At 40.1% G+C, this 23240-nt stretch overlaps 1 protein-coding gene across 1 annotated transcript; it reads right to left on the minus strand.

Moving 5' to 3' along the window:
• Positions 1-7477: 7477 nt before the first annotated feature.
• On the minus strand, positions 7478-23227 carry LOC103506859 (condensin complex subunit 1). Its single transcript, XM_008471276.3, has 20 exons — positions 23011-23227; positions 21636-22662; positions 21210-21371; positions 20577-20747; positions 18230-18395; positions 17628-17790; positions 16973-17165; positions 16279-16548; positions 15148-15345; positions 14464-14606; positions 14017-14137; positions 13157-13247; positions 12694-12900; positions 11989-12158; positions 11229-11461; positions 10517-10740; positions 9747-10117; positions 9291-9372; positions 8750-8938; positions 7478-8365 (listed from the first exon to the last, which is right to left on the minus strand). Exons 2-20 carry the CDS (start codon positions 22635-22637, stop codon positions 8211-8213), a joined length of 4311 nt encoding a protein of 1436 aa, XP_008469498.1. The 5' UTR covers positions 22638-22662; positions 23011-23227; the 3' UTR covers positions 7478-8210.
• Positions 23228-23240: the final 13 nt, after the last annotated feature.

Here is a 23240-nt window from a genome sequence, read left to right on the forward strand (position 1 = left end):
GAATTATGGCACATCCATTAACAAGAACAAACTTGGTAGTGGATGTGCCATACTCCCAGTACTCTTCATCAGCTCCATAGAAGCTCTATCTCTATTGTCATTTATGTCCTTGTTTCTGGATAGGTATGGAAAACGGATTTCTGGATACGAAAAGTTTAGCGAATTAAATAGGTTTCCTGAAAGTACAATGAACCAAAAGCGTTGTACCAAAAGGCAGTCTGATTTGTTCTTGGTCCACAAGGTTTTTTTTTTTTTTTTATCCAAAGAGGTTTTTTTTTAATCCTCCATGTCGTGAGCCGCTCGTCATTCTCCGAACCTCGCTCGGCCGAGATCGGGAAGGTTCGTGCGATCTTACCAAGCATGACGGAATGTTCTCTTCAAAGGTGCCGCCAGGCCGCTAGCCGACACTGGGCAAGTTACCGACCTGCTCAACATGTTTATGGTATCTCTCTGTCTGTCTCTCTTGCTCGCTAAGGGAAGTGAATGTCTTTGTCCTTCTCTCTCGGTTTCGTCCCGTGTCCTTCTTCTTGCGGACTTGGTTCTTTGGTTTCGATGTGGTTTCGGTCAGGGGTGATTGTAGAACGGACGAGGATTCGTAGGTTTTGGGGAAAAGAGTGACCGGACTGACTGGGGAAACAATGAGTCAAAAAAATGAGTTAGCTTTGACATAAACTTCATCCTATACAAATTTATAAATGGGATACTACAGCATGCTAAAATCTTCCATAGAATTGCGAACAGGAGGTTGAATACCATGTCCCATGTCCTTTGTCATAGAAAAACCATCTGTGAATCGTGTAACTGTATATTGGAATACACATTGCGATTCACTTTCACAATTAATAGCTGCAGTTGGATCTGTGAAAAAATTACCAACATCCATCAGTACCTATAATGGACATGGTAGTCATGGTACATATCTAATAGAAAAAGTTGAATCTGTCCGAAATATCGTAACATGAATGGCCGGCAATGGAACAATCGTCTATCGTTCTTTCACTGAAACCATCGTTATAAGAATATAAGAGGACCAGTCGTTCGTGTCCTTCTCAGTTACCCCGCGGTAAACTCTGCCCCTGTGGTGCACTCTCCATTACCTAATGACTTCTATCATGTCATAATTCTTATAGTGCACAGGAATATTCGTTTTATTATTAAAGTGCCTCGACTCAGGTCACTGTTTGTTGTCTGGTACTCTCCCCCAAAGTTGAGCTTTCGGGGGAAGAGATTTTCGTGATCCTTACCGTCGAAATCTAAAGTTGAGTGTTTCACCGCCGCGCCGTTTTTATTTTGTAGCAATAAAACAAGTACTACAGTAACGTGTGTCCACACCGGCCATCGATCGATGTCGACTAAACGAACCGTCCACACTGCCCCGACAACATGGATTCATCTCGTCGATCGACGGCCGGTCAACTATGTTTGGACACACCTTTAGATTCGTGTGGTCTGCGCCCATCCCATAGTATGCCTCTCATTAGATGGGCGAGAAGAGACACGAACATATATTATTGCCCATTACACCAGAAAGTAACCCGCAAGTGGCACTGATGGTGGCAGTGATTTAGGGCTTTGACAGCCAATGGCTATTCATATTCAAGTACCTATCCGTAATGTAACAGAAAGTAAAAATAGTAATAGAAAAAAATGATTCATACTTCTTAGTCTGTTCCTCAAAGGAAGTAGGTAACCCATTTCAAAATCAATTCAATTCAAAAGACAAGAGGAGTCTAGTGATTGAATGATTGGGTTGAGACAGGAGACAAAAACAAAGAAGTAGGTGACGACAATCATTAGGAACATTAGTGTGAAACCAATGAAATAATGATACAAAAGCAGTGAAACAATGATAAAAAGTAGACGGTCCGGCACAAAATCTGAATTTCGAATAAATTGTTTTTAATGAGGCAGAGGGTTTCTTTTCAATTTTGTGGGGTTTCACAGCAATACAAGTACCTTCCTTGCAACTGATAGTCCAATCAATCTTATTACCACGGTCATGAAACCACTGGTGAGTGGCTATTCAAAGTATTAATTACCCAATTGTCCTTCCCAGGTGCAACTCAAATCCAAAAGCTTAGAGCCGAAAATTTCAATCCCACCGAGAATTGAACCCGGACTTCCTGGGTGCTAGACCAGTATCTTTGTTAACCACTCAAGGGTTAGAAGGTTGTCAGTAAAATGTCTACCACATAGACAAGATTAGTGGTGAGATACCAGGCACAATTCGCGCAACCCTTTTCAAGTCGAGTGGATCAGGTACATCTCCTCATGTCTTCTGGCGAAGTTTTTCGCACATCGAAGCGTTTACCCCTTCATTTTAGTTTAATTACAGTTAGTTGTAAAGTAACTTCTCGAGATCAACCTGGAACTCAATTTAAGCGAGCCAGATTGTGCTATACGATTGCATTTCTCTCTCCAAAGTTCCATTATCATGTACCTCTAATGTAGGTATGTATGTACATTAACATTAATAAAATAACCTCCACAGTCCACACACACATAGACACACACTTCGCTATGCTACAGCGATTAGAATGCCAGATGATGTATTTTTTTTTTCCTTTCTTCAAAATGGAAATTATTGCTTGCATATTTTAATTATAGATTCTCAAGTAAAAAAAGCGACTATGAAAAAAAAAGTTCATGCGCTTAATTTATTGAGGAGGTTTCGTATCATGTTAATTCATTTTGGTTATTTGATATGCACAAGAGAGTTATTATTCTATTATTTAATTAATTACAAGCGTGTAGATTATGCCAACGCGTTAAAACAACATGTTTGGGTGGAGTAGAGGATGTGGATGGCGGTGTTTTTGTCAAACGCTTTGGTGTTTGGGACAAGATGAGGTGTGTGGGGAGAGATGGTGTTCTGGCTCCCAAAGGGTGCACGTTGGAGAAGATCAAGCACGCGTTGGCGTACGACGAACCATGATGAGAACCATGGATCAACGGTATTTTCACGAGCCTAGTTAGCTTGGTTGGTAGCGCGTCTGCCTTGTAAGCGCTAGGCCGCGGGTTCGATTCCCGCCCGGGCAGTTTTATCCTGAACGGATAATAATCAGTCTCGGAAAGGCTGGTTTTCTCCTATCCTGTTTTCTTCTCTCTTCGATTTCAGGACGATAAGACCTTAGCAGTTCCAGTTCTGCCAATGATAACTGACTTGGATCTTTGAATATCTCACTGTCCATTTTCCTCAGTGGGTAGCAGCTAGCAGCCAGAGCAACTGTACGGACTTATTCAGAGGTAAATGCATGTCCAAGATAAACCTGACTGTTATGTGTTTTAGGAAATGAACTCCAAGCCCTCAGACTCCTCAGTCTTCTGATCCATATCCAATATCCATACTAAAATCATCTCTATCGCTTCGGTGCAGCCGATAGAAACAATTTCAAGTCAAGAACCCAAAATGGGTAATTTTGTTTTTTTAAAAAAGGAAGGTTCGGTTCCTTGATGAGATTTAATGACTTTTATAACTAACACCTTAAAAAGAAGAGTGAGTGAGAGAGAGAGAGAGAGAGAGAGAGAGAGAGAGAGAGAGAGAGAGAGAGAGAGAGAGAGAGAGAGAGACAAAGGAAAGTGCTACTATGCCAGAGGGACTTTTCAGGCTCATTCTAGCAGTGCAAATAGAGTATTCTATTCTATCGTGTTCCATTTTATTCGATTCTATTCCATTCCATGCTATTCTATTGTATTCTATTTCAGATGAACCATTCTCCCAAGTTCGACGAGGCACCGCGTAAATTAACGCCGGACCGCTGTTCGATTCCCGCTGAGGTCGCAAGTATGATCATCAAGAAATGTTACACTCGTCATTCTAACGACGAGGAATGCTCCGATACCCCATCGAGTCCAGGTCGTCCTAAATATTTCTGCTACTTGGGACGATCCCCTGATCGATGTGCATTCGTAGAAGAAAAACTCACAGACGAAAACCTTCATAGCGGAAAAAAATTCCCACGGAAAAAAATCCCTCGGACAAGGTTTTTATCCCACGAAATTGTACTCAGTGATGGTTATACTGTACGAAATTATATCCCACGATGTTTTTACCAGAAATAGAACTAAAGAAATTCGTGCATTGTGCGACCACCTTGAATCCTTGCCCTTCGCAAATTTGGACACCACCTGTTGCAAAACTCCTTCAAACAGGTGATTACATATTGGTGGATGTGGCGAATTTCCTTCTCTGTAACCAACAATTTTGACAAGCAAGCTGAGTAAGAACTGTACGTACTTTGGTGTTTGCTACCTCCACAAGAGTTGGGGAGCAAACATGCACTTTGAACTGCAGAGATCAGAGACGCGTTATATGAGAAAGGGAGTTCCGTCACCTCCACTAATACAGTGTATAGTTATTGGTGGATGTGACAAAATCACCATGCAACATACGAGTACGTACCTGTGCTATTGATTATTGATTTATACATATTTGTTTGAATGTTTACTTAGATCGTTTTTAAGATCTCCAAGTCCAGTTATAGTTTTTGGTTGAAGGTGTAACACAGGTTAAGAGATCTCACCTTTATCTTCCCAACACCCAACGCAAGAGGCAAAGTGAGGCACGGTAAATGATGGATGGAACTTATTATGTTATGGAGTGTTTCATTCTGAAACGAGTTTTTTTTTTCATGTCAGTGTCGGACCTCGAACTCGGAGCTCGGAAATCTCGTGAAACCAAAAACCGTTGAGTAGGTATTTGTACTGTGGGCTTTGTTAGGTACTGTATTTACATACAACTGGAATGAGAAATCCCTCACAGCAAAGCGGGCAATTTTGAATTTGAAGACGAGGGCTTGACCTGAGTTCAGCCCTCTGCCCTAGCTCTAGAACATTTTCCTCCGGCTTGAATTTTAAACCCTATCCCTGTGTAGACAGACACCAAAGATTCGTAGAAGCTTAAACCATCCTTTAGAGCTGTTTGCCCCTACACCTAAGCCTCGCAGTGGATTGAAAGACACCAAAAGTTCAAGTGTGAAAAAATTACCTGTCCACTATCCTGCACTGGTATTTAATAACATTTTCTCTCTTCAACTTTCATGTTTTACTTAGAAAAAAAGTTTTCAGGCTTCAGAAATAATTATACGGTGGGGACCCTGTATTTGCCCCGGGCACTAACATAGGAAGGTACTGGCGAAAATTAGGGTCTAGTGTGAGGAGTAGAATAATTATAGAGCGGCCGGCCCGTGAGGTACAGCATAGGGGGGCGAAGAAGTAGTGATACCATTTCGAGCAAAGCAAAGTTGAACGTGGCTTGTATTTGGATGGGTAGGTGTCACAAACCAATAGGAGCTACCGTATACCTATACCGTTCGGACTTGAGCCTGGAACACCTGAAGAGTGGGTTCATGAACTGTTGACGAAAATCGCAAAACACGAGTAACAAGTTATATTTTACATCCTGTTGGATTGGAAACTACTCTTGTAATAGGATACCTATGTACGTCCGAACATCATTGTAGAATAAATAAGGGACGGGAAGAGAGAAAGACAGAGACGGGGGTTTTATTCTCCATTCCTGACAAGCTACCCGCCCTAGCCTGAGTGGAGCCGGGAGCCGGGAAAAGACAGCAGCACGCAATTGCCCAGATGGTCACCCGTCCGGATACCAACTACGCGCAATGTTGCTTAACTCCTGTGAACCATTAGGAACTAGTCCATTATTTTAACTTGCTATCACTACTAGCCACTGGCTTCAATGATTTTACAAGTTTATATTGCCAGTCTAGTTAGCTTAGTTGGTAGTGCGTCTGCCTTGTAAGCGCTAGGCCGCGGATTCGATTCCCGCCCGGGGCGGATTTTATCCTGATGGGATAATGTTCGTTCTCGGAACGGCTGGCTTTCTCCTATCCTGTCTTCCTTCTCTCTCCGATTTCGGGACGATAAGACCCTAGAGTTACAGTTCCCTCTGTCAAACCTCTTAAAAAAAAAAAAAAAAAAAAAAAATAGAGAAGTGGTCAATGTAATCAAATTAAAATGTTCCTTCTGATATTATCCTATGTAGGTGTAGGTATGTTGAGAAGACGCATATTTTTTCAAGCACCCGTTTTCAACGCGCTGAGGTTTATTTCTTCAAATTTACCTTTACCTCAGACTCAGACTCAGAAGAGAGAAGGATAATAATGTTATATATTAATGCTTACATATTAGGTACGCTTATACAGGATGGCTGATGAAGATGATCCCAGCTAATGTCGGTAAATCGACAAGAATGGTTTAAATGTTGACTAATTTCAGAATTGGCGGAGAAAATAGCTCAATACTGATAGCAATATTAGGAGATTTTCGGCAGGAAAGACATAGTAAGAGTAGGTACACATATCTGTGTATCCTAGAAAGAAAGTAATACACAACCCGTTTTTTCGGCTAAGATTGTCATTGGCTGTGCAGACAGAAAATGCGACAAATTTTGAGAGGGACTATGGATGTGACAGAAGGGTTAGAGGAAGTATTCAAAATTCAAACATTCAAACTGTGATGGATTTCAGAATACAACTTCCCTCTCTTAGTAGAATATGTGAATTTGGATTCGAAGCCTCGATATCCATATCCAGCCAAAATGTTCACTCCGAAATTCTAGTGTTGTTTAAATTTGAATTTCATCTAGAAGCGTTAACTTTGGATTTGAACATCCAACTTTCGATAGCAAAACGTTGTCATTTTTTCCAGGAAGTGAAAATTAGCAACACATAAATGAAATTTACTCATCCACAGTTAGGTCTTCGGCGCGGAGGCCTCTTATCTGAGTCATTCATTGAACTTGTAAATCGGTGGCCTCACGGTCAACGTAGCTTAACTTGGGTGTTCTGTCCGGTATTGCAAGGATCTACTGCGAATACCGATGGCTTAATCCTTTACATTGACATAAGGTATCTTGGGATTCCAAGGGTAAGGGAGGAAGAGAGAGAGAGAGAGCGAGAGAGAAGCTCTACAAATGAGACCACCAGCAGTGAGAGAACAATTCATAATAATTATGACAGTAATAGGTATTGCCCTTTATATTCATGAGAGGTAAAACAGTCTTCTCTGTAGGTACTGGACTGTATAATATACCTATTACCTATCTGTATAGTTGCTGCCACTAATAGCTAATAAGTATTTTTTTTTTTTTTTTTTTTAAAGTAGCTAAAGCTAAGTGCTTGCAGTTCCGATGAGAAGAGGTTAATTAATTAAAAATTCCACATTACGGTTTATACGCGAAGGTATGAACGGGAGACTTGAGTTTCTCGAACTACCTACTTGTACGTACATTGTAGGGGGTTGTCTGGTCTGATACTATTTATCGGATTCTCGGATCGGAGTACTTCGAACAGGGTCATGCATGCATGGCCGGCACGAACCTGTGTATATAGCCGGCTCCAAGACCGAACAATACCGGCAATCTTGAAATTCGGGCGCAAGTGGAGCCCAGCCAACCGGTTCATTCATCTAAAACTCAACATCCCAATGTCTAAGATTGGAAAACTCATGGTTGGTATTCTGTTTCATTAGAAAACTAATTTTTATTTGAGCGTATAAAAAAATAACACCTACATAAATTAATTATACACATAGCTTACAGTTTTAGACTATCATGCAGATATACAAAGAATCCTTATTCAAGAGCATGAAGCTTGATTTTTTTTTCGATGTGTACATGTTATATTTACAGGTCTGTGGCTTCGTAAGGAAAAGTCCGGCTAAAAAGAGACTCTTGTAGGAAATAAAGTCACAACGATTTGTTGGAGTTTTGCCTATAAACTTTTCAAGTGACCTTTAATAAATGCCTTTAAGAATAATCCCACCTGTCTCATTGTTTGACTTCCGATGATTACTGATAAGATCAATAAGGTAACCCGTCTACACCATTACTACAATGCCACTAAGAAATCGAAGGCGTCCTACTTTTAATCCATTTAAATGGGGGATATAGAGGATGTAGGAATTCGTAGGAATAGAAATATCCAAGGAATAAATACGGTTAGGTAACGTGCAAAACTGACGCTCTTAAGTGTAGGATTTAAAAAGTATTCCTTCGAAAAGATGGGAGATGTGAAGAAAAGGAGGCAAGGATTCAACATCGGAAAAACTTGAGAACTTTGGACGATTTGGGTTCGTATCTTTTTTTCTTCTCGGGTATTGTAGAGCCATCAGCTCTTTAAGCCCTATTTCACTGCGACCCGATTAGATCTATTGTGACTTTTAGTCCGAGTAGATCTAGCCTTAGATGTCTATTTTCTTCTAGTCCGGGTGGATCTAGCCTTGGGCTTGGGAGCAGGTTCTTCTTCTTCTTCCTCGCTCTCACTGGCTTCTTCTATTGGGTCCATCTCTTCATCTTCGTCTGAGCTTATCTCGACTCTCTTCTTGCGAGAAGACTTGCCTTGGCCTGGAATCGAACAGAGGAATGATAACAGTTAGTTTTGTGGTCAAATAGTCAGAAAGCATTTTCTCTCTCTTTCCCTCCCTCTCTTAAGCACATTAACAATGCTCAAGGGTTTGTCGTTTGCGTTAGAAAAAATCTATGTGAAATCTGGGATATTGCTCCCCAGTTGAGGATAACCAGGAATGAGGAAAAGAGACAATTCTTTCAATTACCCATCGGCTCATGTTTTCAAGTAGGTAAGACACTATCCCTTAACTAGCGGTAAACACACGATGAAAGCATCAGTGGCCATTTTGGGAGTGCTCTCAGCCTCACAAGGACCTTTGTAGCTATAAATGTTATTTAAAAAAAAAAAGAAAAAAAAAACAAAGGACTGAAGCTTCTTACTTTTCCCGGAATTCTTCTTCCTCTCCTCCTCCGGCTCTTCGGAGGACTGCCGCCTCCCTCTCCCCCTGATGGTAGACTGAGGAGCCCTCACTGGGGTCTCTGTAGGACGTCTCAACCCCCTAGTGCTATGAGCTGGGGTGGACGTGACCACGTGATCTCCTGGCTCTTCCATATCCACGTCCATTTCACCTAAATAAATATGAGAAAAGAAAAAAATAAACAAAAACAAAAAACAAAAAAAAAAAAAAAAAAAAAAAAAAAAAAAAAAAAATAGAAAGTAATAAATAAATATGGAGAAACAACACTCAAACATCAAATCCCAACAATATTAAATAGCCTACCGAACGAACCAAAAGAAATAAACAACAAAAATGAAATGAAGAAGAAATCACAGGAACATTATCTCACTAACAATAATGAAGTATAAATACTAATGAAATAATGAAAATCGTCCCTAAAAGTAAAAAAAATACTTAGAGGGATATATAAAGAAAAGTCTGCAAAGGATTCTGAATGTTCACAATAATCTTATTATTATTACCTCCAGGATCTCCAGATGAGGAGGGCACAGCACAGTGGTTCGTGGCTTCGTCTATTCGGTTCTTGAGCTCGTTTTGTAATTCCTGTGAGAGAAAAGTGGTGAATGTGTTTAGGAAATTAATGGAGCCACACTTTGAGTTCCAATTAAGGTGTCATTCCTATCATAGCGCCCAAGTGGAGTGACCGGGTCGCTATGATCGGAATGCCACTTTTAGATTACAGTTCAACTCGTTCGGTTTAGGTTTAGGCGATCTCATTAGCTGATATTAATTCAAAGTCAAAGGTCAACTATTCATATTGTTTAATCTAATCTTTAACTTTAGATTGTTTAATCTAATCTTTAACTTTATAAGTTTGGTCTTGGACATTAAAGTCCCTTTCTTCTCGTATATTTCTCGCACACTCCTTGGCAAACATTATGTCAAAAGACTGTAATGATGTCCGATCGATATCTTACCTTGATAGCAGGTTTAGCCTGCCGATAGTTGCCACCGGTGGCAATCTCCATCATATTCTTCATCACACTCGGCTCTCTAAACTTCTCCTTGAAGATGTCAAAGTTATCCAGGAGTTTGTTCAAGCTGGCCTCGTTATAATTGAACTGAGTCAAACAGAACGTGATATCACGCCATTGCCGCTCATATTCCGAGTTCTTCAGCCGCGTTAGGATTTTCTCAACGAGATTCTCGAAGTTCTTCTCCTTGTTGTTGGCGTTGATGAGGTTGATAATGATTCGCATGATGGTTTGGAAGTGAGCCTCCTCTATGGGATCTATGTCGGTGCTCAGACGTAGCACGATGTCCATGAATACGTTGTACAGAGAACTTCCTGCAATGGATATTAATTCATTATTATTTTAGCATTGGTGTTGGCTTGGCCTTAGGGGCCGACCATATAGAAAGTTTCATAGGGTAAGACAAGTATGCAATGGTGTATCACCACTCAAACGGGATGTAAAGGTGCATCACCACTGAATGATGAGTAATCAGAGCTTATTGCACCAGCTAGAAAAATTTCATGCCGCTAATGGGATTCGAACCCCAACCCCCGGATTACGAGTCCAGTTCTATCCCTAAACTATTGGGGTTGATGATTTATAAGTTTGTATTAGGGAGAGCCTATATTTATTGTAAGTACAGGTACACTTGTATTATTGTTTAAACTGTTTAAAGTAAGATTAACTAGGTATTTCAATTTAGGTAATATTGTTTGTAAAACCCCTCTCACCTTTCTGCGATATCTCCTCAAACAGATCGACAGCTCGCTGGGCAATGCTCTCTTCTTTGTCCACAATGAGACGCGCTACTTCCGACACATAGGCTTTCACTTTGACCATCTCGTTGGATATTAGCTTGGACACGGTAAGCAGGGCATTGAGTCGAACGCTTACGTCTTCATCCTTGAGAATATTGAACAGATAGGACGTCCATGGCTCGACCAGGTTGGGAAACCTGAAGAGATAGGCGAAAGATGTGATAAAGGCACAGATTAAGAGATGTAACGCGTTTGCTGGGCCCTTTGTTTACGGAGAAATCAATAAACAGCCTTGAGTAAAAGGTTGCTAACTTCTCGAAAAGAAACATGTTTCATAATAACTTGTTATTGTTGCTAGTTGATGTCAAGAATTTACCATTAGGCCCTTTCTTGAGCGCACCCCAATATTTTCCTACTGGCTTCCAAGGCAGGACAATAATAAAGATGAACAGAGTTCATAGGATGATTGAAGGAACCGAGAGGACAGTCAGGAGTCTTTGATGCCTATCCTGTGTAGGTGCTGGGCTAGATAGTCTTGCCCGGTGAGCATTCGGGCACGAATTTATTTCATTCGGTGAGCATACCTAATAATTCATAAGTGTTGTTTTCAAATGTCAAGGAACTTGACCATGACCATTAGGCCATTCTCCCTATTAGAGCATAATAAGTTGAAATCCCAACAAACCTGCAAATCAAATCCCCGAAACCGATGAGCAGATTGATGCGAACGATGGGGTCCGGTGACTTCTCCATCACGGTCACGAACAGTTGCAGGTTCTTATCGCAGAACGGCAGCGAGATGAACATGAGCTTGGAGAAGGTAAGAGATGCCACTGACTTGAGACGGTCGCTGGAGTATTTGCGCATGTTCTGACACACGAAGATCAGGGTGTGCGTGAAGTGAGACAACAGATTGGCCTGAGACAAAAGATAAGATATTGTTGTTGTAGCGGCTTTAGCTTTAGCCAAATATGCGGATAAATCAACAACAGGTGCCGCACCCCAAGAAACGCTAGACCAAAAATCTAGCAAGATTAAAGCTCATAATTTTTTTTTCTTCGCTACAGCAGCCAAATGGTGATGGTAGAATAAAGAAAAGACATCTTTTTATATTTACCATACACCGGGGGTGATGGTCTCTAGCCATGTTTAATTGGCTCGTCCTGAACGCAGTCAACCATCGTGAGGACTTGTGCTTGTTCTTTAAAGCAGAGAAACCCCTCTGAGGAACTATCAGTTAGCTAGGTTGGTTAGGATTAGCTGTTATCCTCCCTGTCTACAGTTCTACAGCTAGACGATAGTCTACTCTCTGTTTAAAGTCCCCTAGCCAGACTAAAGATAAGGAGTTATTGCTGAGAGTCCTACTAGTATTTAGAAAAGTCAAAACTCCGTTTCGTGACTGGAAACTCTTGACTATTCGAGCAGTTTAAGGGGTGAGCATTTACCTGTAACAGCTGATTGTCACATGTACTTCGTATGAGTTCACTAGATGCTTCATCCTTCACTATAAGCATGTTCTGTAGCTCTTGATTCTGCATGATGCTATCGTCAGCACTCCCCGTGCTAACAACACTTACTGGAGTAGATACACCGCTCACTACAGATCTGGGCGTTCCTGGAACAATAATAAACAACCCCTGTGGTCTAAAAAACGTTTTATCTACCGTGAAGAGAGGGTAGGATAGGAGAAAACCAGTCGTTCGAACGGCTCTTAGATAAACCACTCACTACAGATCTAGGCGTTCCTATAACCATACCAAACAACAGAATACAACATAAGTTCTTTGTTTATCCAGCTGAGATAGAACTGTGAAATCCCTTTATGCCTGTGGTCTAACAAAAGTTTCATCTACAGTGAAGAGAGGACAGGATAAGAGAAAGCCAGTTGTTCCGAGAACGGCCCTTTTCTGTTGATGATAAAATCCGTCCCGGGAGGGAATCGAACCCACGACCTAGCGCTTAAAAGGCAACCGCACTACCTAAAAGGGGGGTCTTTTCTGACGGAAATCCTGTGTGTGGAGTCCAGTATGTAGGACTATTATTTATTGTTCTTCACTCCAAGCTTACTAAGCTGGCAATCAAGAGGTTTGATAAAGGGTACCTACTGTAACAACGTAAGAAATATTTTATTTTTAAATTGTTCAATTTACCTTTCACAGATGATGGTCTACTATTCTTGGTCTTGTTTTTCATCTCGGCCGCATTTCTCTTCTTCAGTTCGGCCAATATGTCCCGGTCCAAATAGTTCATCTGACGAATAGCAATGTGACCGAATATAACCAGGAAATGAGTAAGCAGATCCTCGTTGATTTTACCCATGTGTCCCTTGGTACTTTGCTGCGATAGCGGTTGAGATTCTGAGGGAAAGAGTTAGGAGTCTTATTAGTTGTAGCATCAGTAAGCATCATATATTTACCAAATCTTTAATTTACCATGTCCTACTTTTTCGCCCCCCCCTCCCCCCTTTACAAGGTGGACTGATGTGAGGGGGGGGATACAAATTGAAGGCACATATTTTTTGCATATTTCTACAGTTAGGGGCTCCAAAAAAAGCCACAATTTATTTCGCATCAATTCCGGTAAAAAAAAGTCAATTCGACCTTTCTTTCTCACCAGTTTCATTCTCCGGTTCTTCTCTCATCTTCACCTGACTGTAAACATTTTTGAGTAATTCAGTGCACAGCTGATCTGGTGACTTGGCAAGCTGAAATATAGAACAATGCAATTATTACTAACATAGTCGATGTAGCAATACAACATACACCTTTTAAGTATAAAGGCTAATCAAGGCAAAATCCAAGGAAAAATAGAAAAGTTGGATCATGGTTAAGGTATGTGTGTGTGTGTGTGTGTGTGTGTGTGTGTGTGGGGGGGGGGGGGTGCTCCCCTAGGTACATATGTGGCCCGCGAAGTAACTCCCAATGTAGCATGTGGCCCGCATACACATGGAAGTTGGAAACCCCTGGGCTAAATGAAACTAATGTGTACTTTAATGCTGCCCGGGGAAATAGATTGCTGGCTCAGCACCTCCACAAAATTAGTCTTAGAGCCTCTCTGTTCCCTAACTGTTACTTCGAATTATACTCAATTAAACTTGTGGTGCCTAGATAGCTTAGTTGGTAGTGCGTCTGCCTTGTAAGCGCTAGGCCGCGGGTTCGATTCCCGCCCGGGGCGGATTTTATCTGATGGGATAATGTTCGTTCTCGGAACGGCTGGCTTTCTTCTATCCTGTCTTCCTTTTCTCTTCGATTTCGGGACGATAAGACCATAGCAGTTACAGTTCCCTCTGTCAAACCTCTTAAAAAAAAAAAATCTGGGAGCACTTCGTTTTCTAAAAATCTGAAAATAAACCACATAAAAAAAAAAAAAAAAAAAAAAAAAAAACTTGTGGTGGGCACACGCTCTAATACAGGAGCACCCAAAACTACCACCAGAAAATCATATTTTATCGACAGAACCAGGATCTTTCTCACCCTATAAATAACATTGATAGCTTCGACAGCCATAACAGGATAGAACTGATCATGGGTGATGGCAAAGTTTTGCATGACTATCTCCATGAGTCTGGTGAAGATTTTGTGATCGTTGGGATATCTGAAATGTTGACAACAAAAGGAAATGAGCAACTCATTTTCACATATAGCTGAGTGTTACCAGCCAGCATTAGTTGAATACATCAGTTCCCCATGGTTTAGAACTTTAGACAGTTACGTTAATTGCCGAGGGCACAATGTGAGTTTAAACTAGGTAAGTTTAACTCTCGGATTAAGCTGATATAGTTTAAAAAAAGCCTCATATTGATTAATAGTTAAACGACCTGGCGCAAACGACATGTTTTAACACAGTTAAAGCGTCTAAATAAATAAATAATAATAATAAAATAACTTTAACTTAACGTATACAGGGTTGGGTCACTTTACCTGGTGTCTTCTTGTTCTAGTTTGAGGAACACCTGGCATACATAGGCCACCATTTGACAGTCCACCCCATTCTGATCTCCCAGGCCTAGATCTATGAGAACATCAATGTTACTCTTTACCGTCATCACTTGGGCACCAGCCACCTGAAAATATTGCGGGATCACATTACATTATTAGTATTACATTTAGTACCGTTTCTTCACACAAAAGCCTAAAATAATAATAATCATAAAAAAATCAGTCTATGAAAGGACTCCTCTCGGGGTCTGTCATAGCATGCCCATCCCGTAGTATGTCCCTCATCAGATGGGCGATAAAACTGCGATAAGGGACAAAATATGTACTTCCTCTTTAAGTGCTGGGCCAACATGAGAAAGTAACCCATTGAAATAAATGCAATCGAAATACGAGGGTAGATAGGCTAGTTACATAGTTTGGTTGGTAGCGCGTCTGCCTTGTAAGCGCTAGGCCGCGGGGTCGATTCCCGCCCGGGTCGGATTTTATCCTAAACGGATAATGTTCGTTATCGGAACGGCTGGCTTCCTCCTATTATGTCTTCCTTTTCTCTTCGATTTCTTCCTTCTCTCTTCGGGAATATTTTAGGGGGTAGTTCGTCTTTCCTTCACAGTTATTTACTTATGATTAGTATTATTATTTCATTTGCTTCAAATTTTTACTACTTACCATAGAAATGAGAATGAGTGCTACTTTGCTGTCGCTGTCCGTCGTATTCTCCAGCTTCCTCGTGAACATTTCCCACAGGACTATGATACACTCGCGGTCTATGGCGCCCGCAGTCACCCACTCTTTGATCAGCTCTTCCACAGTGGTCTTCTGATAGGCGTCAATACTACGGAGCAGGTTGCATAGTCGCCGAATAACCTGAAGTAAAAGGGGCAAGTATATTATTAGGGGCCAAGAACGTTATTAGTTCTTAAACTTATTATTATTTAACGGGTTTACTATATAACTGCTAATGTTTGATTTGACCAATATTAATTCAGTTCTTAGAACTCCTGTTAGGCTAACAGAAAGTTAAGTTCCATTTATTTTGCATTAGCTTGACAGGGCTGTTAAGCTAACGGGCTGTTTGAGGCTGGAAAGAAGGTTGGTGAAACCCACAATAAGTCTTTAGTGACGGGGCTTTACCCACCATGGAACTATTGGTTGATTTCAAGCTACTCGCCTATTCACATTAACCACACCCAGCCTGAATGGAGCCGGTAAAAGCTAACGCGATTCCCCAGATGTTCACCCATCTGGATTTCACACAAAAAGCCCACTCCGAGGCTTAGGTGTAGGGGGCAAAAAGTTCCAAAAGATGGGTTAAACTTGTACGAATCTACCCATCCGGATTCTAAACCACGCGCAACGTTACTCAACTTCAGTGATCCACTGGTAACACTGGCAAACTTATCGTCACTGGTTCCCAGCCTCAAACAGCCCGAGATGGTGCTTATGAACAGGTTTAGGTTAGGGTTGAAATATGTGAAAAAAAAACTATGTAGGCTCCACTGTGTGGCGGGCCTTACACTTAAATAAATAAGAATAAAATTCCATTTCTGGTTGAGTACCTCTAAGCTACTGATAATAATAATAATAGTGATTATTTATACTGGTCGCGTAGGACTGAAAAGTCCTTTTACTCCAGCAGTAGGCTACTACTATTATTGTGGTCAAATTCCCAAATTATATTGAGGATAAAATTAGATACCTCGGCTGGGATGAACCCACGCCCTTCTGTTTAGCAGGCGAGCGCCTTGACCACTACACCACCGAGGCAGTATGATGAGCGATTTCAGAAGCAGAACTCACCTCAACGGAATGTCCCCGTGGTGTTCTATGATCCGTCTGAAGGTACATAGCGGTGTACGCCCGTATAACCGCATCCTTTACCGTCTTATCCTTCGCTTTGACCAGGGCCAACATCTCCCTCACGCCCACATCAGCATCCGCCATGCCAAACTGGTGAGCAGACCGGAAGAACTCGATGGCTTCCAATTGTTCGGCCGGGGATTTGCCCAGCATGAGTTGACACATGATCGGAATGCACTGAGTGACCTTTTCCGCAAACGCGAGGGAATCCTGAGAAGAATGTGCATAGTTTAATTAATTTATTTTGGATATATTTGTCGAGTCTCCAGGCACACTACATTTGTCAAGGATCTAGTGCTGTAGTATATATTTTTACCTTACCCTAGCCAACATAGTGAGCTTGGTTGGTAGCGCGTCTGCCTTGTAAGCGCTAGGCTGCGGGTTCGGGCAGGAATCGAAAACAAATAAGTACTTAAGGTTTGTTTTCGGAGCGACTGGCTCTGTTCTATCTTGACCTTCTTTCCTCTTTGATTTCAGGTCAATAAGACCTCAGTAATTATAGGTCCTTCTAATAATAAATCTGTGAAGTGGTTGCTATCTAATGCTTGAGATTTACTATTATGTCATTTTTTCTAATCTGTGAAAGTTAACCAAGGGGTTTGATTCGGGATCGAGGGAACTGTCCCATACTTACTTCCAGGAAAGATATGAGTACTATCTGATACGGGATAGTATTCTGATGGGTCTGGTTGTCGACAATCTTCATGCCTTCGGTCAGAATTCGGATCTCATCTTCCGGCGTACCCTTGTACTCAATGAACACTTGACGCATGATACCCATTGAATATTCCAGCTGGAACTCCCGAGTACTCTTCTGTACGTCCCGCCTGAAAACGTGAAAACCAATCATTGACTTTTTTTATTTTGTCACAGTTAGCTAAGACTACTCATGTAGATACGAGTAGGTACAATAAATTGCGATTTTTGAACAAACAAAGAGAGAGATAGTCAGCCTAGTTAGCTTGGTTGGTAGCGCGTCTGCCTTGTAAACGCTAGGCTGCGGATTCGATTTCCGTCCGGGGTGGATTTTATTCTGGACGGATAAAGTTCGTTCTCGGAACGGTTGGCATTCTATCCTTTCTTCCTTCTCTCTCCAATTTCGGGACGACAAGACCTTAATAGTTACTGTTCCTTCTGTCAAATATCTTTAAAAAAAAAATCAAGTTTCAACATGATTAAATAAATAAAAATGATTGACCCTCCCGGAAATGGAACCGGGTCTCCCGCGTGCAAGCTACGGGAGCTGATTAATAAAACTTGTGAGGTACAGGGTAACCTCGATAACTTACTGTCCTTCAGCGCCCATGATCATGAGTTGCAACTTCTTAGTGTCCCTGTAAGCTTCCTCATATTTGTGCTGTGAGATGAGAGATTTGATTTTGACATACAGATCATGAGTATTGGAAGAACTGCCTTGCGATGAGCTCTGTTCGGCGATGTTATTTTCTTTATCTGTAAGGGAAGACAATTAAACTATGGAAAACTCATTTCAGTGCAAGAGTACTAAATTAAAATGGACGCACCACACAAGGGATCTAAAAAGAGGCCACCTTACAAAAAAGTAATTAAACTGAACGTCTTCATCATTCCTACAATTTTTTTGGATACCCATCACATGCCGTCAGGCACATTCTATTTGTCAAGGGTCTAGGTTTTCCTTGCTTTTGGTATCAATTTAATAATTTCTAATTTGAAGAAACCATTTACTTAATATGTAAATGTCTAGTATGCAATTCTACAAATTTCATGTCTAATCCTTTTACACTGATAATGGCAGGTAGCTACCTACTTAAAGTAGTTTCTTATTCTCACAAGGCTGTGTCCTAAATTTCAAGCACAGATTGTTATAGCATTCAAAGGGGGGGAAACCTACATTCCTCGTTGTCCCTACCTTCTTCAAAGAGTGAAGGTAGTAAATTGAGTAGGGCAGGATAATGAACACTGGTCCACTCTTCTACTAGAGACAAATACGTAGAGTCCTCTGTCTTGTGAGCTTCCATCTCTGCCAGCTTTTGTTTCTCTTGCTCGAGTTTGTTCTTCAGTTCTTGAACCCCCAGCTGAAAATAAGGTTTTCCAATGATTGCTCTCACTTACAATAATTTTACAAAGGTTTAACAGATAAGGTTTGTTCTAGAAATGGCTGGCTTTCACCTATCCTGTCATCTTTCTCTATTCAATTTCGGGATGATGAGACCTTCGTTAATTAGAGTGCCAGAAGCCAGTCACCCAATTGGGCTGCCAACACTCCAGTTTTTTCTCAGTGTACTGACCTTGGTACGAACAAATGTGTGTACATCATGCATATGATCAAGCAGGACATTGAGGTATTCATCTCTTTGCTCCTTGGCTTCATCTGATAGATCCTCTCTCTTATACACATTGATCAAGAGCTCTGTCACAATGGTCAGGGTACAGTTCCGCATCACCAATTCGGCTGCCAACACTCCAGTTTTTTCTCAGTACTGACCTTGGTACGAACAAATGTGTGTACATCATGCATATGATCAAGCAGGACATTGAGGTATTCATCTCTCTGCTCCTTGGCTTCATCTGATAGATCCTCTCTCTTATACACATTGATCAAGAGCTCTGTCACAATGGTCAGGGTACAGTTCCGCATCAGGTATGACTGAAATAATAAATAAATAAGTCAATAGTGGAAATACATTATGGTCAATGGAGAAAAAACTAGTTAAAGAACCTATGAACAGTTTTGTACTTCAAAGATCTTCATTGATTACCTATGTAATCTTCATTGATTTTGTAATTGCCTTGAAAGGGGTGTAAAATCAATTATTAAAAAAGGAAAAAAAAAAAAAGATTTTTTTCTAGGTCTAAATCAGGAAATGAACCTCTGTACATGAAATCAATGTTTTGTCTTTGCAGTTCTTACCTCTTTTTCCAAGTTGAGCAAGAGCTCTTCCATTGCAGGTATCACATATTCTGCTCCATGGGCAGCTACCTCATTCAAGAATGCTGCTATCATCTTGGAACTGTCTTGACCAGCATTTTCATTTCCATCCTCCATTGCACTGATTTCTCTTACAATTTCCCTTACCAATGATTTGCACCCATGATTTCTGATAAACATGACAACTGCTTGTGCCAGTGGTGATACCAAGTGCTCACAGTTCTTTAGAAGCTGTACTATCTTCACAGTACAACTGATGCCATGGTTATATCTCTTTATCAAATACCCCACGATTTGAAATATGAACACCCGCAGTTCCTTATGCTTGACACTAGCTATGCATGGATCTTCTATGATTTTATAGCAACAGTTGGCAACCATGTTGACAAATTCTTCTTCAACAACTGGTGGGTCCCATAATTTATTAATTTTGGATTTCAATATTTGATGTATTGAGTTGAGACCATTTGACAAATGAAAGTCCCAGTCCCATTGCATTTTTTCATTGTGTTTGATGGCAGCCCTAACTTTTACTTTCCTGGCTTTGGCATCAATGACAATTTTGTGATAATCTTTCTGTAATCTAGTTTCAAAATTGATTATGAATTCTGTGAAGACCCACAATGTCATCTTGACAACATTCAAATACTTTTCTTGTAATTCTTCATCCAAGGAGTCACCGGAGAGAAAATTATCAAGTATGGATGAGAACTCTTTTAAACTTCTTAGTAGTAATTTGGTGTACACATTGTGTAAAATTTTATACTCTATAGATTTGAAGTGTGTTAACATGCTGTACAATGTATCAAAGTTTTCCAGGATAAACATTGGTCCATCATTGTCCAGAGCTTCAAAACAATCTTTTATTCTTTCATTGAATTCTTCAAGAGTAAGTTCAGCTTGTACATAGTACTGAGTGGTTGCCTGTTTTTCCAAAAGTTCATCTTTGGATGATGGGATAACAAATTCTAGTACTCCTGCCATAGCTGTTCAATTGTTTGTTTTGTATCTGGAGAAAATAAGGTTTTCCAATGATTGCTCTCACTTACAATGATTTTACAAAGGTTTTCCAATAATTCACGCCCGGGGCGATCTTTATCCTAAACAGATAAGGTTTGTTCTAGAAATGGCTGGCTTTCACCTATCCTGTCATCTTTCTCTATTCAATTTCGGGATGATGAGACCTTCGTTGTGACAGTTCTCTCAAACCTCTTTAATATAAGAAGAAAAAAAGCAATCTATGTCCAAGGTCTAAAGTTATTCAAATTTCAGCCACGTATTCAATTTTGTATATTAGTAAAAAAAAAAAAAAAAAGTTTTCACTTACCTTGGCAGCAAAGGGGTTCGATTCAATCATGGTTTTAAGGAGCTGCACTGTGTACTTGACTACATTACTACTCTTGTCCATCAGTCTACCAATAGCTCGTTCCAACAGTTTCAAAGTAAAGGCCACAGGAATTGCTTTGTCCAATACGAGCCTTTGAAACAGTTGTAGTACCTGCAATACAGAGACAATGATTATGCAAACATTTTAAAACAAATTATTGCTGTTTTTTTACTTGCAAGTGAAAGGAAATAAGTCTGTTTACAGGCAAAGGACTCTTGTGGATCTGTAATGAAAATTTGTCAAATTCATTTTTACTTGCAAGTGAAAGGAAATAAGTCTGTTTACAGGCAAAGGACTCTTGTGGATCTGTAATGAAAATTTGTCAAATTCATTTTCATTTATTAATTCTACCAATACCTACCATTCAACAAACTACACTGAGAAAAAATGGTGTCAGGGTGCCACAAGTTTAGGGTGGAAGAACTCTATTATTGAATTACTTCCCCTGATTTAGGCTGTTGGAATGCTATGTTATAGTGTCAAGCTTCCCAATATAGAGTTCAATATTAGAGTGCCAGAAGCCAGTCACCCAATTCGGCTGCCAACACTCCAGTTTTTTCTCAGTGTACTGACCTTGGTACGAACAAATGTGTGTACATCATGCATATGATCAAGCAGGACATTGAGGTATTCATCTCTTTGCTCCTTGGCTTCATCTGATAGATCCTCTCTCTTATACACATTGATCAAGAGCTCTGTCACAATGGTCAGGGTACAGTTCCGCATCAGGTATGACTGAAATAATAAATAAATAAGTCAATAGTGGAAATACATTATGGTCAATGGAGAAAAAACTAGTTAAAGAACCTATGAACAGTTTTGTACTTCAAAGATCTTCATTGATTACCTATGTAATCTTCATTGATTTTGTAATTGCCTTGAAAGGGGTGTAAAATCAATTATTAAAAAAGGAAAAAAAAAAAAAGATTTTTTTCTAGGTCTAAATCAGGAAATGAACCTCTGTACATGAAATCAATGTTTTGTCTTTGCAGTTCTTACCTCTTTTTCCAAGTTGAGCAAGAGCTCTTCCATTGCAGGTATCACATATTCTGCTCCATGGGCAGCTACCTCATTCAAGAATGCTGCTATCATCTTGGAACTGTCTTGACCAGCATTTTCATTTCCATCCTCCATTGCACTGATTTCTCTTACAATTTCCCTTACCAATGATTTGCACCCATGATTTCTGATAAACATGACAACTGCTTGTGCCAGTGGTGATACCAAGTGCTCACAGTTCTTTAGAAGCTGTACTATCTTCACAGTACAACTGATGCCATGGTTATATCTCTTTATCAAATACCCCACGATTTGAAATATGAACACCCGCAGTTCCTTATGCTTGACACTAGCTATGCATGGATCTTCTATGATTTTATAGCAACAGTTGGCAACCATGTTGACAAATTCTTCTTCAACAACTGGTGGGTCCCATAATTTATTAATTTTGGATTTCAATATTTGATGTATTGAGTTGAGACCATTTGACAAATGAAAGTCCCAGTCCCATTGCATTTTTTCATTGTGTTTGATGGCAGCCCTAACTTTTACTTTCCTGGCTTTGGCATCAATGACAATTTTGTGATAATCTTTCTGTAATCTAGTTTCAAAATTGATTATGAATTCTGTGAAGACCCACAATGTCATCTTGACAACATTCAAATACTTTTCTTGTAATTCTTCATCCAAGGAGTCACCGGAGAGAAAATTATCAAGTATGGATGAGAACTCTTTTAAACTTCTTAGTAGTAATTTGGTGTACACATTGTGTAAAATTTTATACTCTATAGATTTGAAGTGTGTTAACATGCTGTACAATGTATCAAAGTTTTCCAGGATAAACATTGGTCCATCATTGTCCAGAGCTTCAAAACAATCTTTTATTCTTTCATTGAATTCTTCAAGAGTAAGTTCAGCTTGTACATAGTACTGAGTGGTTGCCTGTTTTTCCAAAAGTTCATCTTTGGATGATGGGATAACAAATTCTAGTACTCCTGCCATAGCTGTTCAATTGTTTGTTTTGTATCTGTAAATAAAATAATAAAGTCATTTCCTGGAATAACCTACTTCATCTGGACTTGGTCCAGTCTGTTAGCCCAAAATAAAACACCCAATACCTACTTGCTGTCACTGTTGGAATTTTAACCTGCTTCTTTTTGCCTTCATAAGGTGAGTGAACTCCAAAATACTTGTTTATGTGATATATGCCAAGAAGTTAAGAGTAGATATATCTCAATCTTTGAGGAACCCTATAGTTTTGTTGAGTTGGAGGTATGTGTCAAGTACTATATCATACATAGGAACCCTATAGGTTAGTCTTGAATGTCCTAGCTTAAGTATGTGCAGCTTAGCTTGTATCTTCAGGATTACTTACCTTACCACAATGGTCAGGAAAATCAGTTAACTGAAATCAGAGTGGATTCAAAAGATGATACTTCCAAATGACTCTCAAGGGTATATTGAGGTTTCACATTTCTTAGGAGGTTACTAATTTCCACTTTTTCCAATATGTACTTCCTTACTTTTAAATAAAAATAACAAATTTCAAAGGCCAAAGTTGGGACTTGGGCAATTTTTTTTTCTCAACTTTCAACTTTTCCGTTT

Source organism: Diaphorina citri, unplaced genomic scaffold, assembly GCF_000475195.1.
Source record: "Diaphorina citri unplaced genomic scaffold, Diaci psyllid genome assembly version 1.1 scaffold267, whole genome shotgun sequence".
Taxonomy (NCBI): Eukaryota; Metazoa; Arthropoda; class Insecta; order Hemiptera; family Psyllidae; genus Diaphorina; species Diaphorina citri.

Bases quoted from the DNA above. Each gene is read 5' to 3' on its own strand.
- LOC103506859 (XM_008471276.3), bottom strand. From the start codon at position 22,637: ATGGCAGGAGTACTAGAATTTGTTATCCCATCATCCAAAGATGAACTT. The intron at 21,372-21,635 runs GTAAGAACTGCA...TTATTATTTCAG, and splicing joins TGCTCAACTTGGAAAAAGAG to TCATACCTGATGCGGAACTG. The intron at 18,396-20,576 runs GTAAGTGAAAAC...CCTTATTTTCAG, and splicing joins CGAACCCCTTTGCTGCCAAG to CTGGGGGTTCAAGAACTGAA.